Source organism: Rosa rugosa, chromosome 7 (genome assembly GCF_958449725.1).
Source record: "Rosa rugosa chromosome 7, drRosRugo1.1, whole genome shotgun sequence".
Lineage (NCBI taxonomy): Eukaryota > Viridiplantae > Streptophyta > Magnoliopsida > Rosales > Rosaceae > Rosa > Rosa rugosa.
In genome coordinates, this window is record NC_084826.1 from 10,658,824 (window position 1) to 10,678,766 (window position 19,943).

Sequence of the window (19,943 nt, forward strand, 5' to 3'; positions counted from 1 at the left end):
TCTGCCACTAACTCCGGCGGCCCTTTCCGGCCACCTCCGGGGATCAAAAATATGGTTTCTGTACATTTTCAGATTCTATATTTCAATACGATCATTTTGATATATTATGCGCAATTTTTGGATATCGTATGATGAAGTTATGAATTTTTAAGTTTCGATCGATTTCGATCGTTAGATTTGTGATATGTGAAGTTAGGACCGTCAGATGGACTTGTAGTTTTGATATGATGATCTTATGACTGTCCCAGTGGCTTTGTGTGGTCATGGGCGAAGATCCGACCGTTGGATCTTCGTATAATTGAGAAATGGTGATTCGGAAGGCGATTCGTGAGAATCCGACCGTCAGATTTTCATATAATTTTGTGGAGATGTTTGTAAGGATGATTCGAGAAGATCTGACCGTTGGATCTTCATTATAATTTTGGAGGATGATCCTAAGGGCGATCCGTGAGGATCTGACCGTTGGATCATCATTAAATTAAGATTCGACCGTCGGATCATCATATAATTAGAATCCGACCGTTGGATTTCAGTATATGTGTGGTTTATGAGTAATTTACTAAGTCAAGATAGTATCTGATTAGGTGATTGACGAATCGAGTTGGTGGACGATTCAGATGGATATGTGGCTTTTAGAAGACGCAGCTGGAATTGGAGGTGAGTAAACCTCACGTGGTTCATATTACGAACCCAATATATTTAATTGCTTTATTTTGCAATCATATGAACTATTGTTGGTGTATTAGACATTCCTGTGTGAATGTCTGTATATATATTATTACGTGAAATAATATGTATTGTTGGAGTTGTGTTGAGTTTATTGTTGAGAAACAATATATTGTGAGGGGTATTGAGTTTATTGTTGTGAAACAATATATTGTGAGGGGTATTGAGTTTATTGTTGAGAAACAATATATTGTGAGGGGTATTGAGTTTATTGTTGTGAAACAATATATTGAGAGAGATGTTGAGTTTTATTGTTGAGGAACAATAAATTGTTGTGATCTGTGGAGATCAATAGGTCACGGGGTGACCATGGCATACTATCAGCGAACCACGCTCTCGCGCCGGGTAGGTGGAACTGAATAGCATTAAATCGTGAACCACGCTCTCGCGCCGGGTAGGTGGAAACGATCAGTTAGAGCTCTAGTCTGTCTGCCAAATATTGAGTGACCTTATGGGGGAAATTGAGAGTAACTCATAAGTGTCTATATATATATATATGAGAGTGAGAAAGTAACGTGGGTTTGTGGTGGTCTTGTAATTTAATAAATCAACAGTTCTTTCTTGTTTACTCATACTAGCTGTCAAAAGCTTACCGGGTTTTGTGTTGTTGCAACTCCCGGTACACTATTCAAATTGTGTAGCGGGTAATCCTACAGGACAGGAGAACCAGGACGGTGATCGTGCGGTTAGAGCAATTGTTAGAGTTTTACAGCAATTGTACGTTGTGAGGTGTGTTATGCTCATTTGAGCTTTACAATATTGCTTGTGAGAGTGAATTGTAATAATGAACTCGAAGTTTCGAGATTTGGATTTTGTAATTGTAATTATTCATGTTTCGGATTTGAATTTATTTTTCAAAATTCGGGGCGTGACAGTTTGGTATCAGAGCGTAAGGTACATATTTGGTGATAATCAGTACCTCCCGAGTGATGGCCCGTCTGCAGCGGATCCCCATCATATACTCTTCGGTACTGGTATAATCATTGGGTATGTCTTAGTATGGGGTCTAGACAACGTGTAAGTCCGTAGGACGGTAGAGTTGTCTACTAAGTTCGTATTAGAATAAGTTTAGTTTCCGCGAGTTGTGATCTTCGAGGAATAGGAACCTCTGGATTTAACTCTGATGAGTCGGTGAGGTAGAGGTCGAGTCTGATGTAGGGACAGGATCTTTCTATGGAGACAGTTGAGGATGAGGTGGAGGCATTAGAGGTTGAGTTGCCTAGTCTACCTGTAGTTGATGTGATGGATGTTATTCTTGGGTTGAAATGGTGAAAGAGATTGAGACCCTAGGAATAGTTGAAAAGAGAATTGATCTCACCAACTCAAGATGATAGGAGTGTGAGAGATTATGAGACAGAATTCTCAAGACTATATTGGTGTACGAGTGTAGTGATGTAATTTGGGAGATACTTATGTTACCTTTAATAAGGGTAGTATGTTAAGTGATCATGGCATAGGTTGACTTTGTAAGTGAAGTGGTGGAGTTTGTGTAGCTTCTTTGAGTTATAACCTTTGAGGAATGGGAACCTTTGGATTAAACTCTGGTGGAGTTATTGAGGATGGTTTCCACGAAAAACAGTATCCTTATGTGCATTGTAGTCGTTGGTTGTTGGGGTCATGGTGTTTGACCAATGCTTGTATCTAAAGTCGTTACGAGTATTTGACTAGTAGTTGTGATACTTTCCATTAGTTGGATATGCAGATGTTTTGAGTTGAAGAATACTTAGCAGTTATTGGTTGCTTAGTGATGGAATTGTGTTATAATGGAGCATTCATTCATGCACAGTTGTTTGGTGTTTAGGATAGCTACTATATATTAGCTAAATGTCGGGGTGTGGTTTGAGGTCTGCGGATGGTATTGGAAATTATTGTGGAGTGCTGCTTCACTGACTATTGTTGAGTAGTAATGCATAATTTGTTGTTACTATGATGGATTTTGTGTATGGTTGACTTATGGAAAGATTGATATGACCTCGTGATAGGATTGACTGTGAAGAGACATTGTGTTGATGTATGAGCTTAGGTAATAACGTTGTTTTCAACTCTAGGAGTGCTAGTGTTGTATAACTAATTTATGAGGCCAGATACTGTTGTGAGGACAGATTATGGATTATGACGTGGTTAGTGTGAAGTGCTATAATCACAGAATTTTGACCCACTAGATGTTGACTTACCACCAAATGAGCAGTGAGGTGATTCGTGGGTGAGATACTGAGTGTTGTACCATTATCGATTAGTAGATGCTAAGATGGTACATATTGCTTGTTGAAGCAATTGATAGATGGAATGATCGAGATTTTTTTTTAGAGTTGTAAGTGTAACTCTAAAGATGTGGGTTTTTCCTAGCTAACTCAGGAAGTGTTTAGCTTTATTAATCCCTAATTCTAGCGACGAAATTATTGTGTTTGGTTTGACTCAGAGGATACTAGCTTGACCTCTGTGTGACTTAATTGATTGCTAGGTTTTGAGTGATTGTTTTTATTGCATCATTATGAAAGATGTGTGCAGTAGAGTTGTTTATGGTTTTGAAAATAGTATTGGGTGACCAAGGTTCGATCCTTGGTGTTGTTGTTGGTTAAACAAAAAGAAAAGAAAACATGCACACCATCTTATTGATTTTACATTACAAAAAAAAAAAAAAAAAAAAAAAAAGGAAAACGAGGACTATGCTATACTAAGCCTAGTCAGCAGCTCCGGATGGATTGAGGCTGAGCTCAAGAGAAACGTTTGAGCCACTGTGGTAACCGCCTGAGCCACCAGAATTGTAACCAAAAGCGCTACCTTCCTCGGAAGTAGCCTTCAGGTTACCAAAGACGTCCTCGCCGTGCACGGGGAACAGAGGAAGAGTTTGAACCTCCTGGTGATCTCCTCCTCGTTGTTGCAGGGATGTTTGTCCTCCTGTTGTGCCAAAAGAGTTGTACTGGTATTAGTGTTGAAGTGTGAGGAAGAATATGAAACAAAATTTAAATCAAGAAATCCTTCATTACCAGTAGAATAGGTGGAACCAAAGTTGAGATCAATGGATCTACCATCATCAGTAGAACTAGTGGACCCAAAATTGATGTCAATGGATCCACCAGCTGGCCCAAAATTGATGTCGATGGATCCACCAGCACCAGTAGAACCAGTGGACCCAAAATTGAGATCAATGGATCCACCAGTACCAAGAGAACTAGTTTCCATGGGCACTGGAGCAGCCTGATTACACCTATTCATCTGCTTCTCTCGAGCCCTGACGTTCTGGAACCAAAAGTAAATGTTCTTACCCTCAACATGTCCATACTGGTTCAGCTGGAGGCAGATCTCGTGAATGTGCTCTGTAGTTGGGCACTTAAATCCCTTGACGTAGTAAAGATCCTTGAGGATTCTTATTTGTTCTGGAGTAGGAATCCACCTGGTACGGCTTCGCCAGAAATCCATGTTGGCACTACTTCCAGCTGCTTGGGTGTTTCCTCCCTCCTCTGTTGGTTGCTGTTGTTGTGGTTCCATTTGTTGCGGGGTTTGGAGCTCCATTAGTTGCAGAGTTCGTGGCTCTTGGGTCATGGAGTGAGAGGATGTGAAAATCGAGGAATACATGGTTTAGTGTTTGAGGGAGATTTTGTTAGAAGGATTGGAGTTGTTGAACTGGTGATTGGAGATCTGAGATTCTCAGAGGAAAGATGAGATCGAATCTTCAAATGGAAGAAAAGATCTGAGAAAGAAGGATTGAAGATTTGGAGGAAAAGATTGAAGATCTGAAAGTTCAGAGGAAAGATGGGATTGAATCAACTAGATGGGAGAGAAGATCAGAAGAGAAGGATCGAAATTGATGAAGAAAAGATTTGAGAAGAGAAAGGCTGAAGAGTTGAGAGAGAAAGACTTGAGCTCGGAAGAAAATTTCTTTTCTTTTGGAGTGAACAGTTTTTCTCCAGAATGCACCTATTTATAGAACAAGGTGAGCAGATCTCCACCGTTGGATGAACGATCTCAGAATTTGAATCCACGCGTTGGATTAAAGTCGCCCCGAAACCCGGAAAAGCTGTTGGCGCGTGTTGAGCGTGTAAGGGGACAGGCCGAACCTCGAGACGCTGTGGCAGACAGCTTTAGCCGAAAGTGATTTGCTTTCCGTAAATCACGGAAGAAACGTGTCGTGGCACGTGGAGTGTACCGACAGTTTGTTGTTATTCTATCGCTTATGATAGAATAAATAAAAGAAGTTGCATGGATAGTAACGAGAGCAGCTGGTGCTCTAGTGGCTGAAGAGCAAGGCTCTTGTACAAGAGGTCAGAGGTTCGAACCTTGCCTCTCGTTTATTTTTATTATGTTCGCTTATGACATAATAAGTATAACATTTGTACACATTATATTAAGCACAGCTTGTGCTCCAGTGGTTGGGGAAAAAAGGTTTCGTGCGGCAGGTTGAGGTTTCGAACCTTGCCTTCCCCGTTATTTTATTTATGTCGCTTATGACATAATAAATATAACACGTGAGCATATATTAATGAAGGCAGCTCTTGCTTCAGTGGTTGGGAGCAAAACCTTCGTGTTCGAGGTCGGGAGTTCGAACCTTACCTCTTACAAATATTTTTGAATCTCGTATATGCTTGATATACGGACGTATATACGGTCTGTACGGTATGCATATGTATATACAGTTGTACGGTATGCATACGTATATACGGTCTGTACGGTATGCATACGTATATACGGTATGTACAATTTCATACCGTAGCCGAGCTGGAAGTTGGTGGGCCGATTGGTAGGCCCAAATAGTAAGCTCAAATAGTAAGCCCAAATAGTAAGCCCAATTGTTCGGCCCGATTTGTAGGCCCAATTGTTCGGCCCGAATGGTAGGCCCAAATAGTAAGCCCAAATGTTAAGCCCAATCGTTCGGCCCGAATAGTAGGCCCAAATGTTAAACCCAAATTGGTTTGGGCCGGTTCGAAATTTGGATGGTTCGGTTTCTTCGGCCCAAATGGCCAGCCCTAATGCTTAGCCCAAGGATTGAGCAAGCCCAAGTCATCATCGCTGGGTGACATATTTTATTGGCGTACTTTTGGGGATGAATTGTTTTGAGTGATGCATCTCTATTGTTGTGTAGAATAGTGCATGCTTAAGTTTTACTATAGAGATTTACCGTGATGCTAATGGAGTAGCGAAACGCTTTGTGGGAGTCTTTACTGTGCTTGTATGCCAGTACAGGGTGATGATCTATGTGAGGATCTATGAGATAATCTCTGTGAAGATCTAAGTGATGATCTCTGTGATGATCCACATGATGATTTTGTGTAATTGATGTGGAGTGATGTTGAGCAGTTGTTTTGTGAATTTACATCGTGACGAAAGGATTTAGTGGCCATAGGAATGTATTTTTATACAAAGGGCTGTGGCTTTGTAGATTACTACAACTTTGGGAATGATAGAGATTCGATGATTAGGTCAACCTTAATTAAGAGGAATTGACTTACGCTTAAATTTCGGGACGAAATTTCTTTAAGGAGGGTAGAATGTAATACCCCGAAAAATCCAAATTAAATTCCGTGGATTTTTAGAAATGATTTCACAATAGTGGGAGCGAGTAAGAGGCTCGGAGAAGTTGTGGAATTAGTTCGAACGATTAATTTTCAAAAAAACGAACGTTATTTAGGGGCTCGCGAAAGTTGACTTTTTATACGTTCAAAATTTGGGAAACCTTTCTTCATGAAAGTTGTAGAGCTCGTCGATACGATCGCGTGCATATGCGGAACGCAAAAATCGGAGTTCGTATGAATTAGTTATGATTTTTTGAAAAAGTTTCCAATTTAGTATAAAGCTTCCATTTTTGGAAATTTCCAAAAATAAAAACAGATTTTTCCAAAATTGGAAAATCTGCTGCGATTTTAGTTCCCCGCCGGAAATCGCCTCCAAAACTTCGATCGACGATTTCTTCCTCCTCCGGCCACCGATCCTCACCAAACTTCTTCCATTGGCTTCGTATGGTCCTTGCGCACCTGTCTGTGGCAGCCTTTCACGGCGGCGCGGCCTGTAGCGGCGGCGGCAAGCCCGGTCCGATTTAAGCTCGATTTTGGTCAACGCCGGTTTTCTCCTAGCTCCGGCCACCAAAACTTCCGATCCTTGGCTCCATGAACTCCCCTCAACCTGCTGATCATCATACTAGGAGGATTGCACCTAGAGTGACCGGTTTCACGTTCGTCGGAGCTCGGTAAGTTTTCAATCCGAAACGAAAATCTTTCGATCGGTATATCTCGAGCTGTAGTGCATCGTTTTGATTGATTCTTTTTCCAGTGGGTTCCCCTTGATGTTATTAACAACTCTCTAGAAGGCATCGAGGCCTGAAATTGAAGCTTTGACGTCGAAATCGAGCCTTGCCGGATTCTGCAAAATTCTGGAATTTTTCCGACCACCGAAGCTTTCGATCGGTATATCTCGAGCTACAGACCATATTTTTCTGTGATTCTTGAACCAGTGAGTTCTTCTTGAGTTTCTTAACAACTCTTCAGAAGGAATCGAAGCCTTAAATTGACGTTTTTACGTCGAATTGGAGCTCGCTGTTTTCTGCAGTTTCTCGCCGGTTTCTGGAAAATTCCGGCCACCTTCATACTGTTCAAGGTAATTTTCGACCCCTTCCGGTCATTTTCAGACTTCGTGCTAGTTATGAAAGTTGTTAAGCATGATGAGAGGAAGAAGAGCAGCCCGGCCCCGACACCATTGGTGGTGGTCGGCGGCGGCTCTGCCACTAACTCCGGCGGCCCTTTCCGGCCACCTCCGGGGATCAAAAATATGGTTTCTGTACATTTTCAGATTCTATATTTCAATACGATCATTTTGATATATTATGCGCAATTTTTGGATATCGTATGATGAAGTTATGAATTTTTAAGTTTCGATCGATTTCGATCGTTAGATTTGTGATATGTGAAGTTAGGACCGTCAGATGGACTTGTAGTTTTGATATGATGATCTTATGACTGTCCCAGTGGCTTTGTGTGGTCATGGGCGAAGATCCGACCGTTGGATCTTCGTATAATTGAGAAATGGTGATTCGGAAGGCGATTCGTGAGAATCCGACCGTCAGATTTTCATATAATTTTGTGGAGATGTTTGTAAGGATGATTCGAGAAGATCTGACCGTTGGATCTTCATTATAATTTTGGAGGATGATCCTAAGGGCGATCCGTGAGGATCTGACCGTTGGATCATCATTAAATTAAGATTCGACCGTCGGATCATCATATAATTAGAATCCGACCGTTGGATTTCAGTATATGTGTGGTTTATGAGTAATTTACTAAGTCAAGATAGTATCTGATTAGGTGATTGACGAATCGAGTTGGTGGACGATTCAGATGGATATGTGGCTTTTAGAAGACGCAGCTGGAATTGGAGGTGAGTAAACCTCACGTGGTTCATATTACGAACCCAATATATTTAATTGCTTTATTTTGCAATCATATGAACTATTGTTGGTGTATTAGACATTCCTGTGTGAATGTCTGTATATATATTATTACGTGAAATAATATGTATTGTTGGAGTTGTGTTGAGTTTATTGTTGAGAAACAATATATTGTGAGGGGTATTGAGTTTATTGTTGTGAAACAATATATTGTGAGGGGTATTGAGTTTATTGTTGAGAAACAATATATTGTGAGGGGTATTGAGTTTATTGTTGTGAAACAATATATTGAGAGAGATGTTGAGTTTTATTGTTGAGGAACAATAAATTGTTGTGATCTGTGGAGATCAATAGGTCACGGGGTGACCATGGCATACTATCAGCGAACCACGCTCTCGCGCCGGGTAGGTGGAACTGAATAGCATTAAATCGTGAACCACGCTCTCGCGCCGGGTAGGTGGAAACGATCAGTTAGAGCTCTAGTCTGTCTGCCAAATATTGAGTGACCTTATGGGGGAAATTGAGAGTAACTCATAAGTGTCTATATATATATATATGAGAGTGAGAAAGTAACGTGGGTTTGTGGTGGTCTTGTAATTTAATAAATCAACAGTTCTTTCTTGTTTACTCATACTAGCTGTCAAAAGCTTACCGGGTTTTGTGTTGTTGCAACTCCCGGTACACTATTCAAATTGTGTAGCGGGTAATCCTACAGGACAGGAGAACCAGGACGGTGATCGTGCGGTTAGAGCAATTGTTAGAGTTTTACAGCAATTGTACGTTGTGAGGTGTGTTATGCTCATTTGAGCTTTACAATATTGCTTGTGAGAGTGAATTGTAATAATGAACTCGAAGTTTCGAGATTTGGATTTTGTAATTGTAATTATTCATGTTTCGGATTTGAATTTATTATTCAAAATTCGGGGCGTGACATCTAACATGACCCGAAATGAGTTGACAAATTGAAGCTGTAGAAAACGACTTGCCGTCAAATCTGGTCTTGTTCCTAGCATGCCATACAAACCATAATTAAGATCGATGTGAAAGTGATCAACCAATGCTCTTTAAGCTGTGAACTACGTCCCGTACTCAAACCTTTGTGAAATATATCCATAAGAGTATGAGGAATAGCACCCAAATAAAAAAAAGACGAGAAATAAGACCATATAGCAGCTGTAAAAGGACAAAGCAAGAATATATGTTGTAGGGATTCAGTACATTCACCACAAAGCTCACATCTTGAAACCCAAGCCACTCCCCGTCTTTGAAGAAGATCTTCACAAATTATTCTCCCTTTTAATACTTTCCAAGCATGAAGAGACATTCTAGGCAATATAAATTTAGACCATATAAGTCTTACACCAAGGCTGGGAAGGAGTTGGATGCCTTAAAAATTGATAAGCATGCTTTGCCGTTAACTCACCTATTGATGAAGGCATCCAAATGAGCTTGTCCTCCATTGATGCGTTAGTTGCAAAAGAAACTTGCCTAATTTTATTACACAATGCTGGAAAGTGAACTTGAAGAAGATCTGGAAACACCCAAGAACCGCCAAAAATAAAATTAGAAACCAAGTCCTTATTAATAGGCCTCCCCATAAAATTATCATGCCAAAAAGAAATCTTGCCTCCTAAACCAATCAACCATTTAGAATTTTCTTTGACAACACCCCAAAAAGGACGAACTCCCGGCCATATAGAGGAAGAGGCATAAGAGCGACGTTGAGAAAATCTATTAAGAATCACAAGCTGCTTCAACCCCAAGCCACCCTCATCCACAGGAGCTCAACAAGATCTCCATGCCACTAGAGGAATCCCACGTTTATCAATTGAATTAGACCAAAGAAAATTACGTACGGCACCATACCTCAATACGACGTAGCAAAGAGACCGGCCACTCATACACTTGAAATGCATGTGTAAACAAACATACTGTAGATGACCGATTTGATAAGTTGGAGTCTTCCGGCCATAGACAAAAATGAGCCCATCCAACTTGATAATTTAAGCCTGATTTTATCCACAATCGGTTGAAAGTGCAAAACCCGTGGCTTGCCTTTAAAAATAGGAGCACCCAAATAAGTGAAAGGGGCTAAACCCAATGGAATACCCAAGAAACTCGAAATTGAATGTCGCCGCCGATACATATACTTGCCAATGAAAACTTGCAACTTGTCCTTATTAACTACTTAGCCTGAAACACCCCCATATTCCTCAAAAAAGCTCATAATTTTACGCAAATTGCGTTTATCACCTGGACATAACACAATAACACCATTTGCAAATAGAACATGTGAAGGAGCAATTGAGCCTCTAGGAGAAGTGATTACATGCATTATTATATCTAAAATACTATAAATAAGTTAATCCTCAAGCTAATTATTATGTAATTAACTTATTTTAATTTATTGTGTAGGAAATAAGCGGAATTGCAGAAACGAGATAAAATGACGTGAAATCGGGGCAAATAATTGAGAAATGAAGAAAAGAAAAATTTCTGTTAATTAATCATTGGTTTCATTAATTAATCATTGAATAATGATTAATTGAAGTTCACCATCAGAGCCATCATCACGTGCCAACGTGCAGCCACTAAACAAAATTGTTTAATTAAAGTAGCCAATTACATGATGACATGTGGCAGTCCATGACCTTACTATTATCTCGAATGAATGGCAGACCATTCTTTCTCTTCTTGGAATCATCTGCTGAGAGCTCACCCATCACCTTATCTCTCCTCTACCTCTTCCAACAGTCAACAACCACAATTAAAAGGAGGAGACCACATATATATTGATTCGACCCCTTTCCCAAGAACCCTAACAGAAACACACTACAGCAGCGCCGCAGGGCGGCCCTTTGGGCTGCTCTCATTCCTCTCCTCCTTCTTTATTTTCCAGATTTTTGTTAGTTTTATTTTAGAGAATTGAAGAATTACTCACCCAAAGGCCAAAGCTTCAAGGATTCATCAAAGGCCTCTACGTACCTCTACAAAATTCAAGACTTGGGTAATTGTGGGAGTTGTAATTCAAGACTAGTCATGCTAGCTTTTTAGCTATTTGTGATTATTCTTGTTTTCTCCTACACTTCTATACTCTTTTCCCTTTAAATTTTGTATCTTTGATGTTCATAATTATGGGTTGTGACTAATTTTCTTGTTAGTGGTTAGAGTTGTGTCCCTAACCCAAATTTTGTGTAAAAGATGTTTAATTTAATCTGATGATGCAATTTTCATATGATGGAGGCTTATATCAATTATTGTTGGGTTGAAATGCATGTCTAGGAGCTTAGTCAACTCTAGGGTGTGTATTTTGAGCATGTCTAGGACGGAGTTAGAGGTTTGACCTCCTCTAATTCTTAAGCTAGAAACCTTCAATTTCGTATTCGAGGGGTTATAAGCATGGTGATTTACACCCGTTGCGTGATTGCGAGGGCGGGTCGCTTAGTAGTCTAATTCCTCGATCTCTACGCCCAGGCCCGGCTCTGAGAAATTCAAGGCTCGGGGCAAAAAATAAAATTGGGCCCTTTATATAAAAAAAAAATCAAAAATATTTTATATTGATGAAAAAAAATATGATACAACCGGAGGAACATAAAACCAATACTCCAAAAAATAAAGATTACATCGCTCTATATCGATCAAATCTCATCTTAAATGACTTCTTCTTGCATTTTTAGATGCAAAGTCATCAATTATGTGTTCAACCTCAACATTATTCACCTTGATTTTCTAAAGAAACACCTCTTTTCTTAAAAAAAACTTATCTAAAGAACCTCTTTGGGAGCTTATAAAATCTTCTTGCTGTTTTTTTCTTTTTCTTTTTTCACTACCAGTACCAGAAGCATATATCTTAGGAAACATTACTCTAATAAAAAACAAAAGGACAAATATCAATTGAATAATAGAACCTGGATATGAGAACTGAGAAGTCTAATATGCTGTGTTGCTGTCTACGGCTCTAGGCAAACCTCCCTCGGTCCCTCCTTGAGTCTTTGTTCACAGTTTCACTTTCACACCAATGACACCAAAATGAGACTTGGGAGTTGTGAATTGAGATTTGAGAGGAAGAAGAGAAGAATCTGCCGAAGAGAGTGTTAGGAGTAACGGTAACCCAGGCAACCCAGCTATTCTCCCTTATTCTCTTTCATTAACCCCATGCTGTCTTCCGATCCTTTTCTTTTGGTCGAGTGGCAGCAGCTCCACAAGTGAACTGCTCGAGAATGGCATGCTGTTGTCAGTGTGCAGCAACCCCTAAATGTTCCCACTTCCCACACGTCTCAAGAATGGGCATGCTGCTCAAGAATTCTTTTGTCTAGTTGCATCAACTTTTATATATTCTAAATAATTGCCCATGAGGGGTCATCAATGCAAAATATGATTAAACTTTGATTTCTTTTGTTTTTTTGGTAATAAACTATAGCCAAGGTATTTTAGAGATTCAGTTTTTTTTTTCTCATCTACTGCCTCAATATTTGGGCCCTCGGTTAGGGTCGGGCCTGTCTACGCCTCTTGATGTGAATTAGGGACCCTTGAACCGGCTCTAATTCATGTCAAGTGAGTTCTTACGACCCTTGAACCGGAGTAGGAATACCATGAAAGAGAATTTTGGTCCTTGAGCCTTGAACCACCTTGGATACGACTACCACCAAAGTAGGAGATTTGCATCTACATTAGATAAGCTTCCGATACATGAGATTTGGTGAAGGAACCTCCCTAACACCCGGCATTCTCATTTTTATTGTTTACATTTCATTTTTATTTTTATTGCTTTACATTTCATTACTATTTGTTAAGTTAGAATCAACCCCCAAACATTAAACTCTTCCACTCATTTGTGCATAATCATCACTAGGCTCTTAGTTTTTATTAGGCTTTGGTGAAAATCAAAGCCGAGCATTGCTAAGGCTTGGTGCTTTAGATTAGCATTTTTATTTGTTTTACTTTCCTTTATTTGCTTAGTGACTTTAGTTCCGACTATCCAAGGATTGTGGGTTAGCCACTAATCCCCGTGGTACGATAATTTTGGGCTTAATACTTCCCTATCTTGACACGATTCGTACGCTTGCAAGAGTATGTGCATCAAGTCAAGAATTTATACGATGAAGTTGTCCATTAGAAACCATGATAGAGAGTTGCCTAGTAATGTCAAAATAAGGATAAGCATGTATGTTTTTCCCTGTGCATTATTTTTGATAATTAAGAAATGTAAAATCCCATGTGTGCAATTTGCATAACAAAACTATGGAGATGCTACTAGTTCAATCCAAGAAGTCATTTTCTTTGTTGCAACACGATCATCTGTGAATCATCAATCTATGATAGTTAAATGATCCATCAACTTAAAAACTCCAAATTGGGTAATTAAACAAAAATAATCTTAATTATCTTATAAACAAAACTACTGTGAGATCAATTATTGAGCTTAGGCGCTCAATAGCTTTAAAGGTACGTCACTATTGCAAGGGGGTCAGAATGTACTGAGTTTTTTGTCCTTTGGGCGCGTCGCTACTGGTATCCAGTTAGAAATGAAGAAGCTATGGCCTATCAGTAAGTGAGAAAACAAGTTTATTGCGAAATATAAACACAATAAAATGACATTTTTTTTTAGTAAAATGAGGTCAGCCCTTTATTGAAATTGAAAGGTTACAACGATACCATGCCAATAGGCATAAAAAAGAAAATAAACATTGCGAAAGGAAAAGATGCAAAAATTACATTTGAAATACAAAGAATTAAAAATGCAAGAGCAGCAACGTCGAGACGCAACCCTGATTTTACACTACAGATTGCAGCCGTGTAGTGAATTGAGTAGTCGGTGGTTTGACTACCCATCGAACCCCAACGCACAAATTGACAAAAATCAACTTGGCGTCGGAATGAAGGCTGTAACGCCCCAAGCTGCACCTCACCAGCTTAAGCACGTCACAGTGCCGCGAGTCTCTAAAACGTAAACCGAACTCTCGATTTACATCCTAGAGAACCGCTAGGCATTTTGTTTGAAAAACTTTTTGTAAAAACACAGCAGAAGCTACAAATATGCTTGAGGTGAAAAACTTGAGTTGCTGAAATCTATTTCACTCGTTCAGAACTTGGATAAAGGCTCACACAAGGTTGAATTTTACTTGAAGAGATTTCAACTAAATGATGACACGAGACTAGATAACCACAAGTTCCAGAACACAAAGTTCGAGAAATAGAGTTTAGAATAAGGTTCATATGGTAATTTACCGAACTTGTTCTGCACACCCAGCTCCATCCGCTATTGTCCCGTCACCAGTGCACAGTACCTGCACTCATACTGTTGTAGGGTGAGCTTTCGTCCTCGCTGCTCAACAGGAACTCTAACTCGACTAGGTTTGAAAATCAACAGATAAATGTTTGGAGCTCCAGTATGAACACATGCTTAAACCAATTATTTAAAAGAACGACAAACTTCATAATAATGCTTTTTGACTCGAAAATCGATGCATGATACAAAATTGAATATGCGCGCTAAATCTTACCAGATGGCCGGTCCCTTAGACCCACTACACGACCTTACCTCAATTTACTTCATCACCAGGTAAGCGTAGCGAGAGCGTCCGCTACCTAGCTACGCACACGTACCGAGCCCGTCATTAGGATCGGAATACCCGGACGACCGGCGTAACTAACCCACCGGAGGTTAAGGGGATCGAACCCAAGGAAGTCAGAGCCACCCTTCGCTCTAGAGCCATCACACATTTCCTCACAGATTGGTTAGTATGCATTGCATTTTACATAACCAACCCATACCACTTATCATGCATCACATTAATAAAATATAAAAGAAAATCACCAACCGAGGAGAGTCCTGAATCCCTACCTGGATTTCGACGCTTTCTCTCACGTACTCCGAGAGTCGTGAACCTTCCGTTCCTCGGGTAACTGGAGTCCTAGATTCCGACATTTCAATAGTCAATATCTTTTGAACAATTATATGAAATCTCGACGATTAATATATCGTCCAAACCAACTTTTCCTGGTTTGACCAGGAGTTGACCAAGGTTTGACCGACCTTTCCTGGTTTGACCAGGATTGACAAACTTTGACCATTGTTTGACCAATCGTTATTGGTTCGATAATTAACTTAAATTATCGAACATTCACTTGAAATTACGGTATTGACCATATATATTGAGTGCACCAAATTTACTAAGGCCACCCAATGTATATATATAATTTTCACTTTCTTTATTCACTACTTGTTATCACTTCAGCACTCCTCGATTTTACTTCTAACTCAAATTTCGTCGGATAGCAATTCTAACAGAATTGCTATGGACACCCATACTTTCAAACTTCCATACAATGTGTAAAAATTACTAAGGACACCCAAGCTTCAAAAATTAACCATTTTTCGATTATTCCACAACCAATTCACAATTCCCTATCACAATAGCCACAATTCAAACATGCAACACAATACCCACTCCGCAATACAACCACTTCTAGTCAAAATATATTCAAGCTTGCTAACTACAACAACTGTACACCCAACACACAATCTAGATAACTGAGCTCCATCACAACTCCACAGTTTATTGCACACACACAAACAATCGATTCCAAAATTCAAAACCAGCATCAAATTCTGTTTTACCCAACAAGAACCAACTTCCACTCAAGAAGTCGAATTATACCTTCGGAATTGTCGACTGCAACTGAGCCTAACGCACTGCCGGAATTGGGAAAGTGTTAAGCTGATGATGAACTAATGCTTCTGATGCAATCGACCCAGCAAGCTTCCCAATTTCACTTCAATAGACGCAGTCAAGACGGAACCCGAGCCCAGAAGTGTCGGAGAAGTCGCCGGCGCTCAAGAACACGGCAAAGTCGTAGCGAATGCGGCCCAGAGGGTGGCTGGAGACGCCTGAAAATCCAGAAATCGCCGGTAAAGCTTCGAGCTTCTGAGCTTCGAATCTCTCTCCAGGGTCTGTGCATGGACGAACCAAGAGCACGAGGATGTAGACGACGAAGAGGTGAAGAAGATGGTGGTCGGCCGTCGTCGATCGGTGGCCGGACGAAGTGGCGCCGGTCGGATCCTACTGTGGGTTTCTGGGTTTCGTCGGGTTAGAGAGAACTCTGGTTCTCTTCCCCTCTCTCGATCCTTCTGGATCTCCCAACAGAACACTTTAGATATATAGACTGATCCCATTTAAGGATGGAGGGCTAGGATCAAGCGGTGGAAGCGGTGGATGGTCCAGATCAAACCTCCTAATTTCTATTTCTTTAAGCAATTTCCTTAATCCCAAAACTTCCAAAATACTTAAAAATTAGCTCGGGTATCCGGAAAATTTCCCGAAAATTTCCACGAACTCGTCGTGACGTGTACTTCATTATCCATCTTCTAAATTGAGGATTTCACTTCACGAAATTTTCTGAAAATATTCTCGAGTACTTTTCCGGGGCTCACAAAGGCACTCTCCCACCTAAAGATCGAAGCCGGCCAAGGGTGTCAGAACATGGCCATGTTGGCAGACGATTTTTCACGAACAAATACCATAGCATTGGGTCCCAAATCCAGTACCAGCGAGTAGGGGCCCCATGCCATTCCAACTGTTGAACAAAATCCCAACGAAAAGAGTGGGCCTGAACCCAAGCCCAATTGCGAAATGGGGTCGGAAGCCAAACCCAAAATTGAGAATGGGTCAAAGCCCAAACCCCCGACCCGCCCGGATCCCAAATCCGGACTCTCTTGCCCCGGTCCTAGACCCGATACTTGAGGTGCACCACCCAATTCCATTGCCGGCAAGACAAACCCGGTACCACAGCAGCCTCAGTGCCATATGCACCACGACCACTATGCCTCAACCAAGGCACACCCAGGCAGTTGAGATCCAAATGAAAGACCTCGTTCCCAGCCTTCCAAAACCGCAGATCTGGCGCCCCCCGACGAACGCCGCTACCGCCAATCACACCACCACCACGATCAGCCTCACATCGACACCAGCAGCCGACAGACACCAGTTCATCCACCAGATCAGAACCGGTAAACAAACCTGTCCACACCCCCCACGAGCACAACAAAACACCAGCCACAACAAGAGGAAACAGAGAGAAGAAAATCAGGCCAAGACCTGCAGATTTATCCATGGATAGGAGAAGGTATAGAGCTACATCCACTAGGGACGACGGCTCACAAACCCTAGCAGAGCTAGGTCATAGAGAAGAAGAAGGTTTTCCTCAATTAATTGTTAGGTCATAAGTTTTTCTATACCATATCGAAACCTTTGTTACACCGTCTCACGGACATGCAACAATTTAGTTTTACAATAAAATGACATGGCTAGATAGAAAACACAAATCACCAAAATATTAAAAGAAAGTACTTGTATCAAAATCGTGACAGAAATTGTGAGACCATAAAAATTACATGAAAATTAACCAGCAAATTAAAAGTTCTTATATCTAAAATTGTGACAGAAATTGTAAGACTACAAAAATTACAAGAAAATTAGCCAAATTAAAACAGCGAGAGCGAAAAATGGAAATGTGCTCAAATTAAAGGAATCTCCTACATTTTATATGTGAGATATATCCTTGAAGGCTCAAACTCAAGTGGGTCCAAGCCTCCAAGACTCCAACTAATATTCAAGTGAAATGAAATTGCGGTCAAATTAGAGGATCAAAACTCAAAAGTGTAATTTCCGCTTAAATATTTTCCCCCTCGATCTCAAGTGGATCCATGTCACTCCAGTTACAGTCTCTCAAGGTCACAAAGTGAAAAGGTAAGAAGGAGTTCTGTCGTGGGTCCTCGTCTACTAAAGTGACTGTACAAAACAGATTATGATCGTAGAAACCATTGCGATCATCTCAGATCCCCATATATAACATCCGAGCTGTAGCTAATCAGTATCGGGCCAGAGAAAGAAGATGAGTTCAAACACAGATGTGGCGTTTGTGCACGAGGATAACGATTCTGGGAGTTTTTCCCAGAAACCACATAGATCACCTCTTCCGGTACCAAATGTTCAAGAACTGGTAAGGAATGATCCTTTACAGGTTCCCAAAAGATATATTAGGAACGAAGAAGACATGCCGAAGGAAGCGGATCTTTGTCATCATCTTTCTTCTGAGATTCCTATCATTGATGTTTCTTTGCTCTCCAAAGGGGACAACGAGGAGCTTCGCAAATTCGACCTGGCTTGCAAAGAATGGGGATTCTTTGTGGTAAGTAAGTCATCTGAAATCCTTACCAACGATAGATTAGACACTCTTATTGACTACCTGTTATGCATCATTGATAAAAAGCCACAATAGCTTAATAGTAATTAAGTGGTGATACTCGATCTATCTCTCCCATGCTGTATATATGTTTCCGTAGATCGTTTTCTTCAGTAAATTTATTTATCGAGCCATCATATTTTCCTATGAGGTGTGCCGTGTAGGTTTAGGGGTTGCCTAACAGGTTTCTGAGTTACATAAATATTGCAGATGATAAATCATGGAGTGGAAACAGAAGTAATGCAGGGCATGAAGGATGCTGCGGACAAGTTCTTTGAACTTCCAATAGAAGAGAAGAATTTTATTGCTGTGCCATCCGCTCAGAGACAAGGCTATGGTTTTAACCAAGCAATTTCTGAGGAGCAGATTTTGGATTGGTCTGACAGAATTCTTCTCGGCCTTTACCCATATCGACATAGAAAGCCTGAGGTTTGGCCACCGACACCATTCAAGTAAGTTCATAAATATTTTATCTTTACCTTGGATCTTATTTACCAAAAAACAAAAAAAAATACACTGGTTGACTTCATATTCAAATTTTTTTTATAAAACATGCATGTATTGCCACATTGGTGAAGGGAGGCTATTGAGATATATGGTAGTGAAGTTAGACATGTTGCAGAGGAGCTCCTAAGATCTCTATCTTTGATTATGGGGATGGAGAAGGATGTTCTTCTTGGACTACATCAAGAGCTGGCTCAATATCTGTCTGTGGCCTATTATCCTTCATGCTCTATGCCTGATAAAGTACTAGGTCTAGCCCCTCACTCCGACAAAGCTAGCATAACCATACTTATGCAAGACGCCAGTCTTACCGGACTACAACTTAAACATGAAGAAAAATGGGTACCGGTGAAGCCAATTCCAAACTCTTTCGTTGTGAATGTTGGAGATACGATTGAGGTATAGCATATACCATATATATATATATATATATTTCTCCTAAGACAGAAACGTTGAGAAAAAAAATATTATATATACATGCTTAGTTAGTTTATTAGTTGAACTTAAAATTGTTCTATACACAATTCATGAGGATTCATGTATGCTATGACAGATATGGAGTAATGGGAGGTACAAGAGCATTGAGCACAGAGTTGTGACAAATGAAAGCAAAGCAAGGTTATCTTATGCATCATTTTTTGCGCCACATGAAGATGCAGAAATTGAACCCTTTGATCAAATGGTACTCAACTCTCCAGAGTCCATTCAGATATACAAGAAAGTCAGATATAGAGAATATATTAAGGAAATTATCTCGAAGAAGAAATTTTATGAGAAAGAACAAATTGAATTTGCCAAGATTGGAAGTTAGAGCATATGCTTCAATTATCAAAAGCCAGAGAACAATAGGAATAAAGATGTATCTAAATCCAGTCTTCCTATCATTACTTTAAGTTGGCCTGTTCTATGTTGCCTAGTTTGTGTGTTAGATTTGGTTTTCATTGCTGTACTATTTCTATTGTGGTTCAAGATAGATGTTGTAAGAGAATTTTTTTTTTTTTTTTTTTTTTTTTTGTAGATCAAACAATAACTAGTAGACGATTACAAGAGAGTCGAATGTAGGATCTCCCACTTATGAAGAAGAGACTTAGAT

At 40.2% G+C, this 19,943-nt stretch overlaps 1 protein-coding gene across 1 annotated transcript; it reads left to right on the forward strand.

Moving 5' to 3' along the window:
- Window positions 1–17,813: 17,813 nt before the first annotated feature.
- LOC133722418 (protein SRG1-like) lies at window positions 17,814–19,838 on the forward strand. The gene is made up of 4 exons (XM_062149318.1): window positions 17,814–18,292; window positions 18,557–18,798; window positions 18,925–19,249; window positions 19,404–19,838. The coding sequence occupies exons 1-4, from the start codon at window positions 17,996–17,998 to the stop codon at window positions 19,659–19,661; spliced, it is 1,122 nt and encodes a 373-aa protein (XP_062005302.1). The 5' UTR covers window positions 17,814–17,995; the 3' UTR covers window positions 19,662–19,838.
- The last annotated feature ends 105 nt before the right edge of the window (window positions 19,839–19,943 follow it).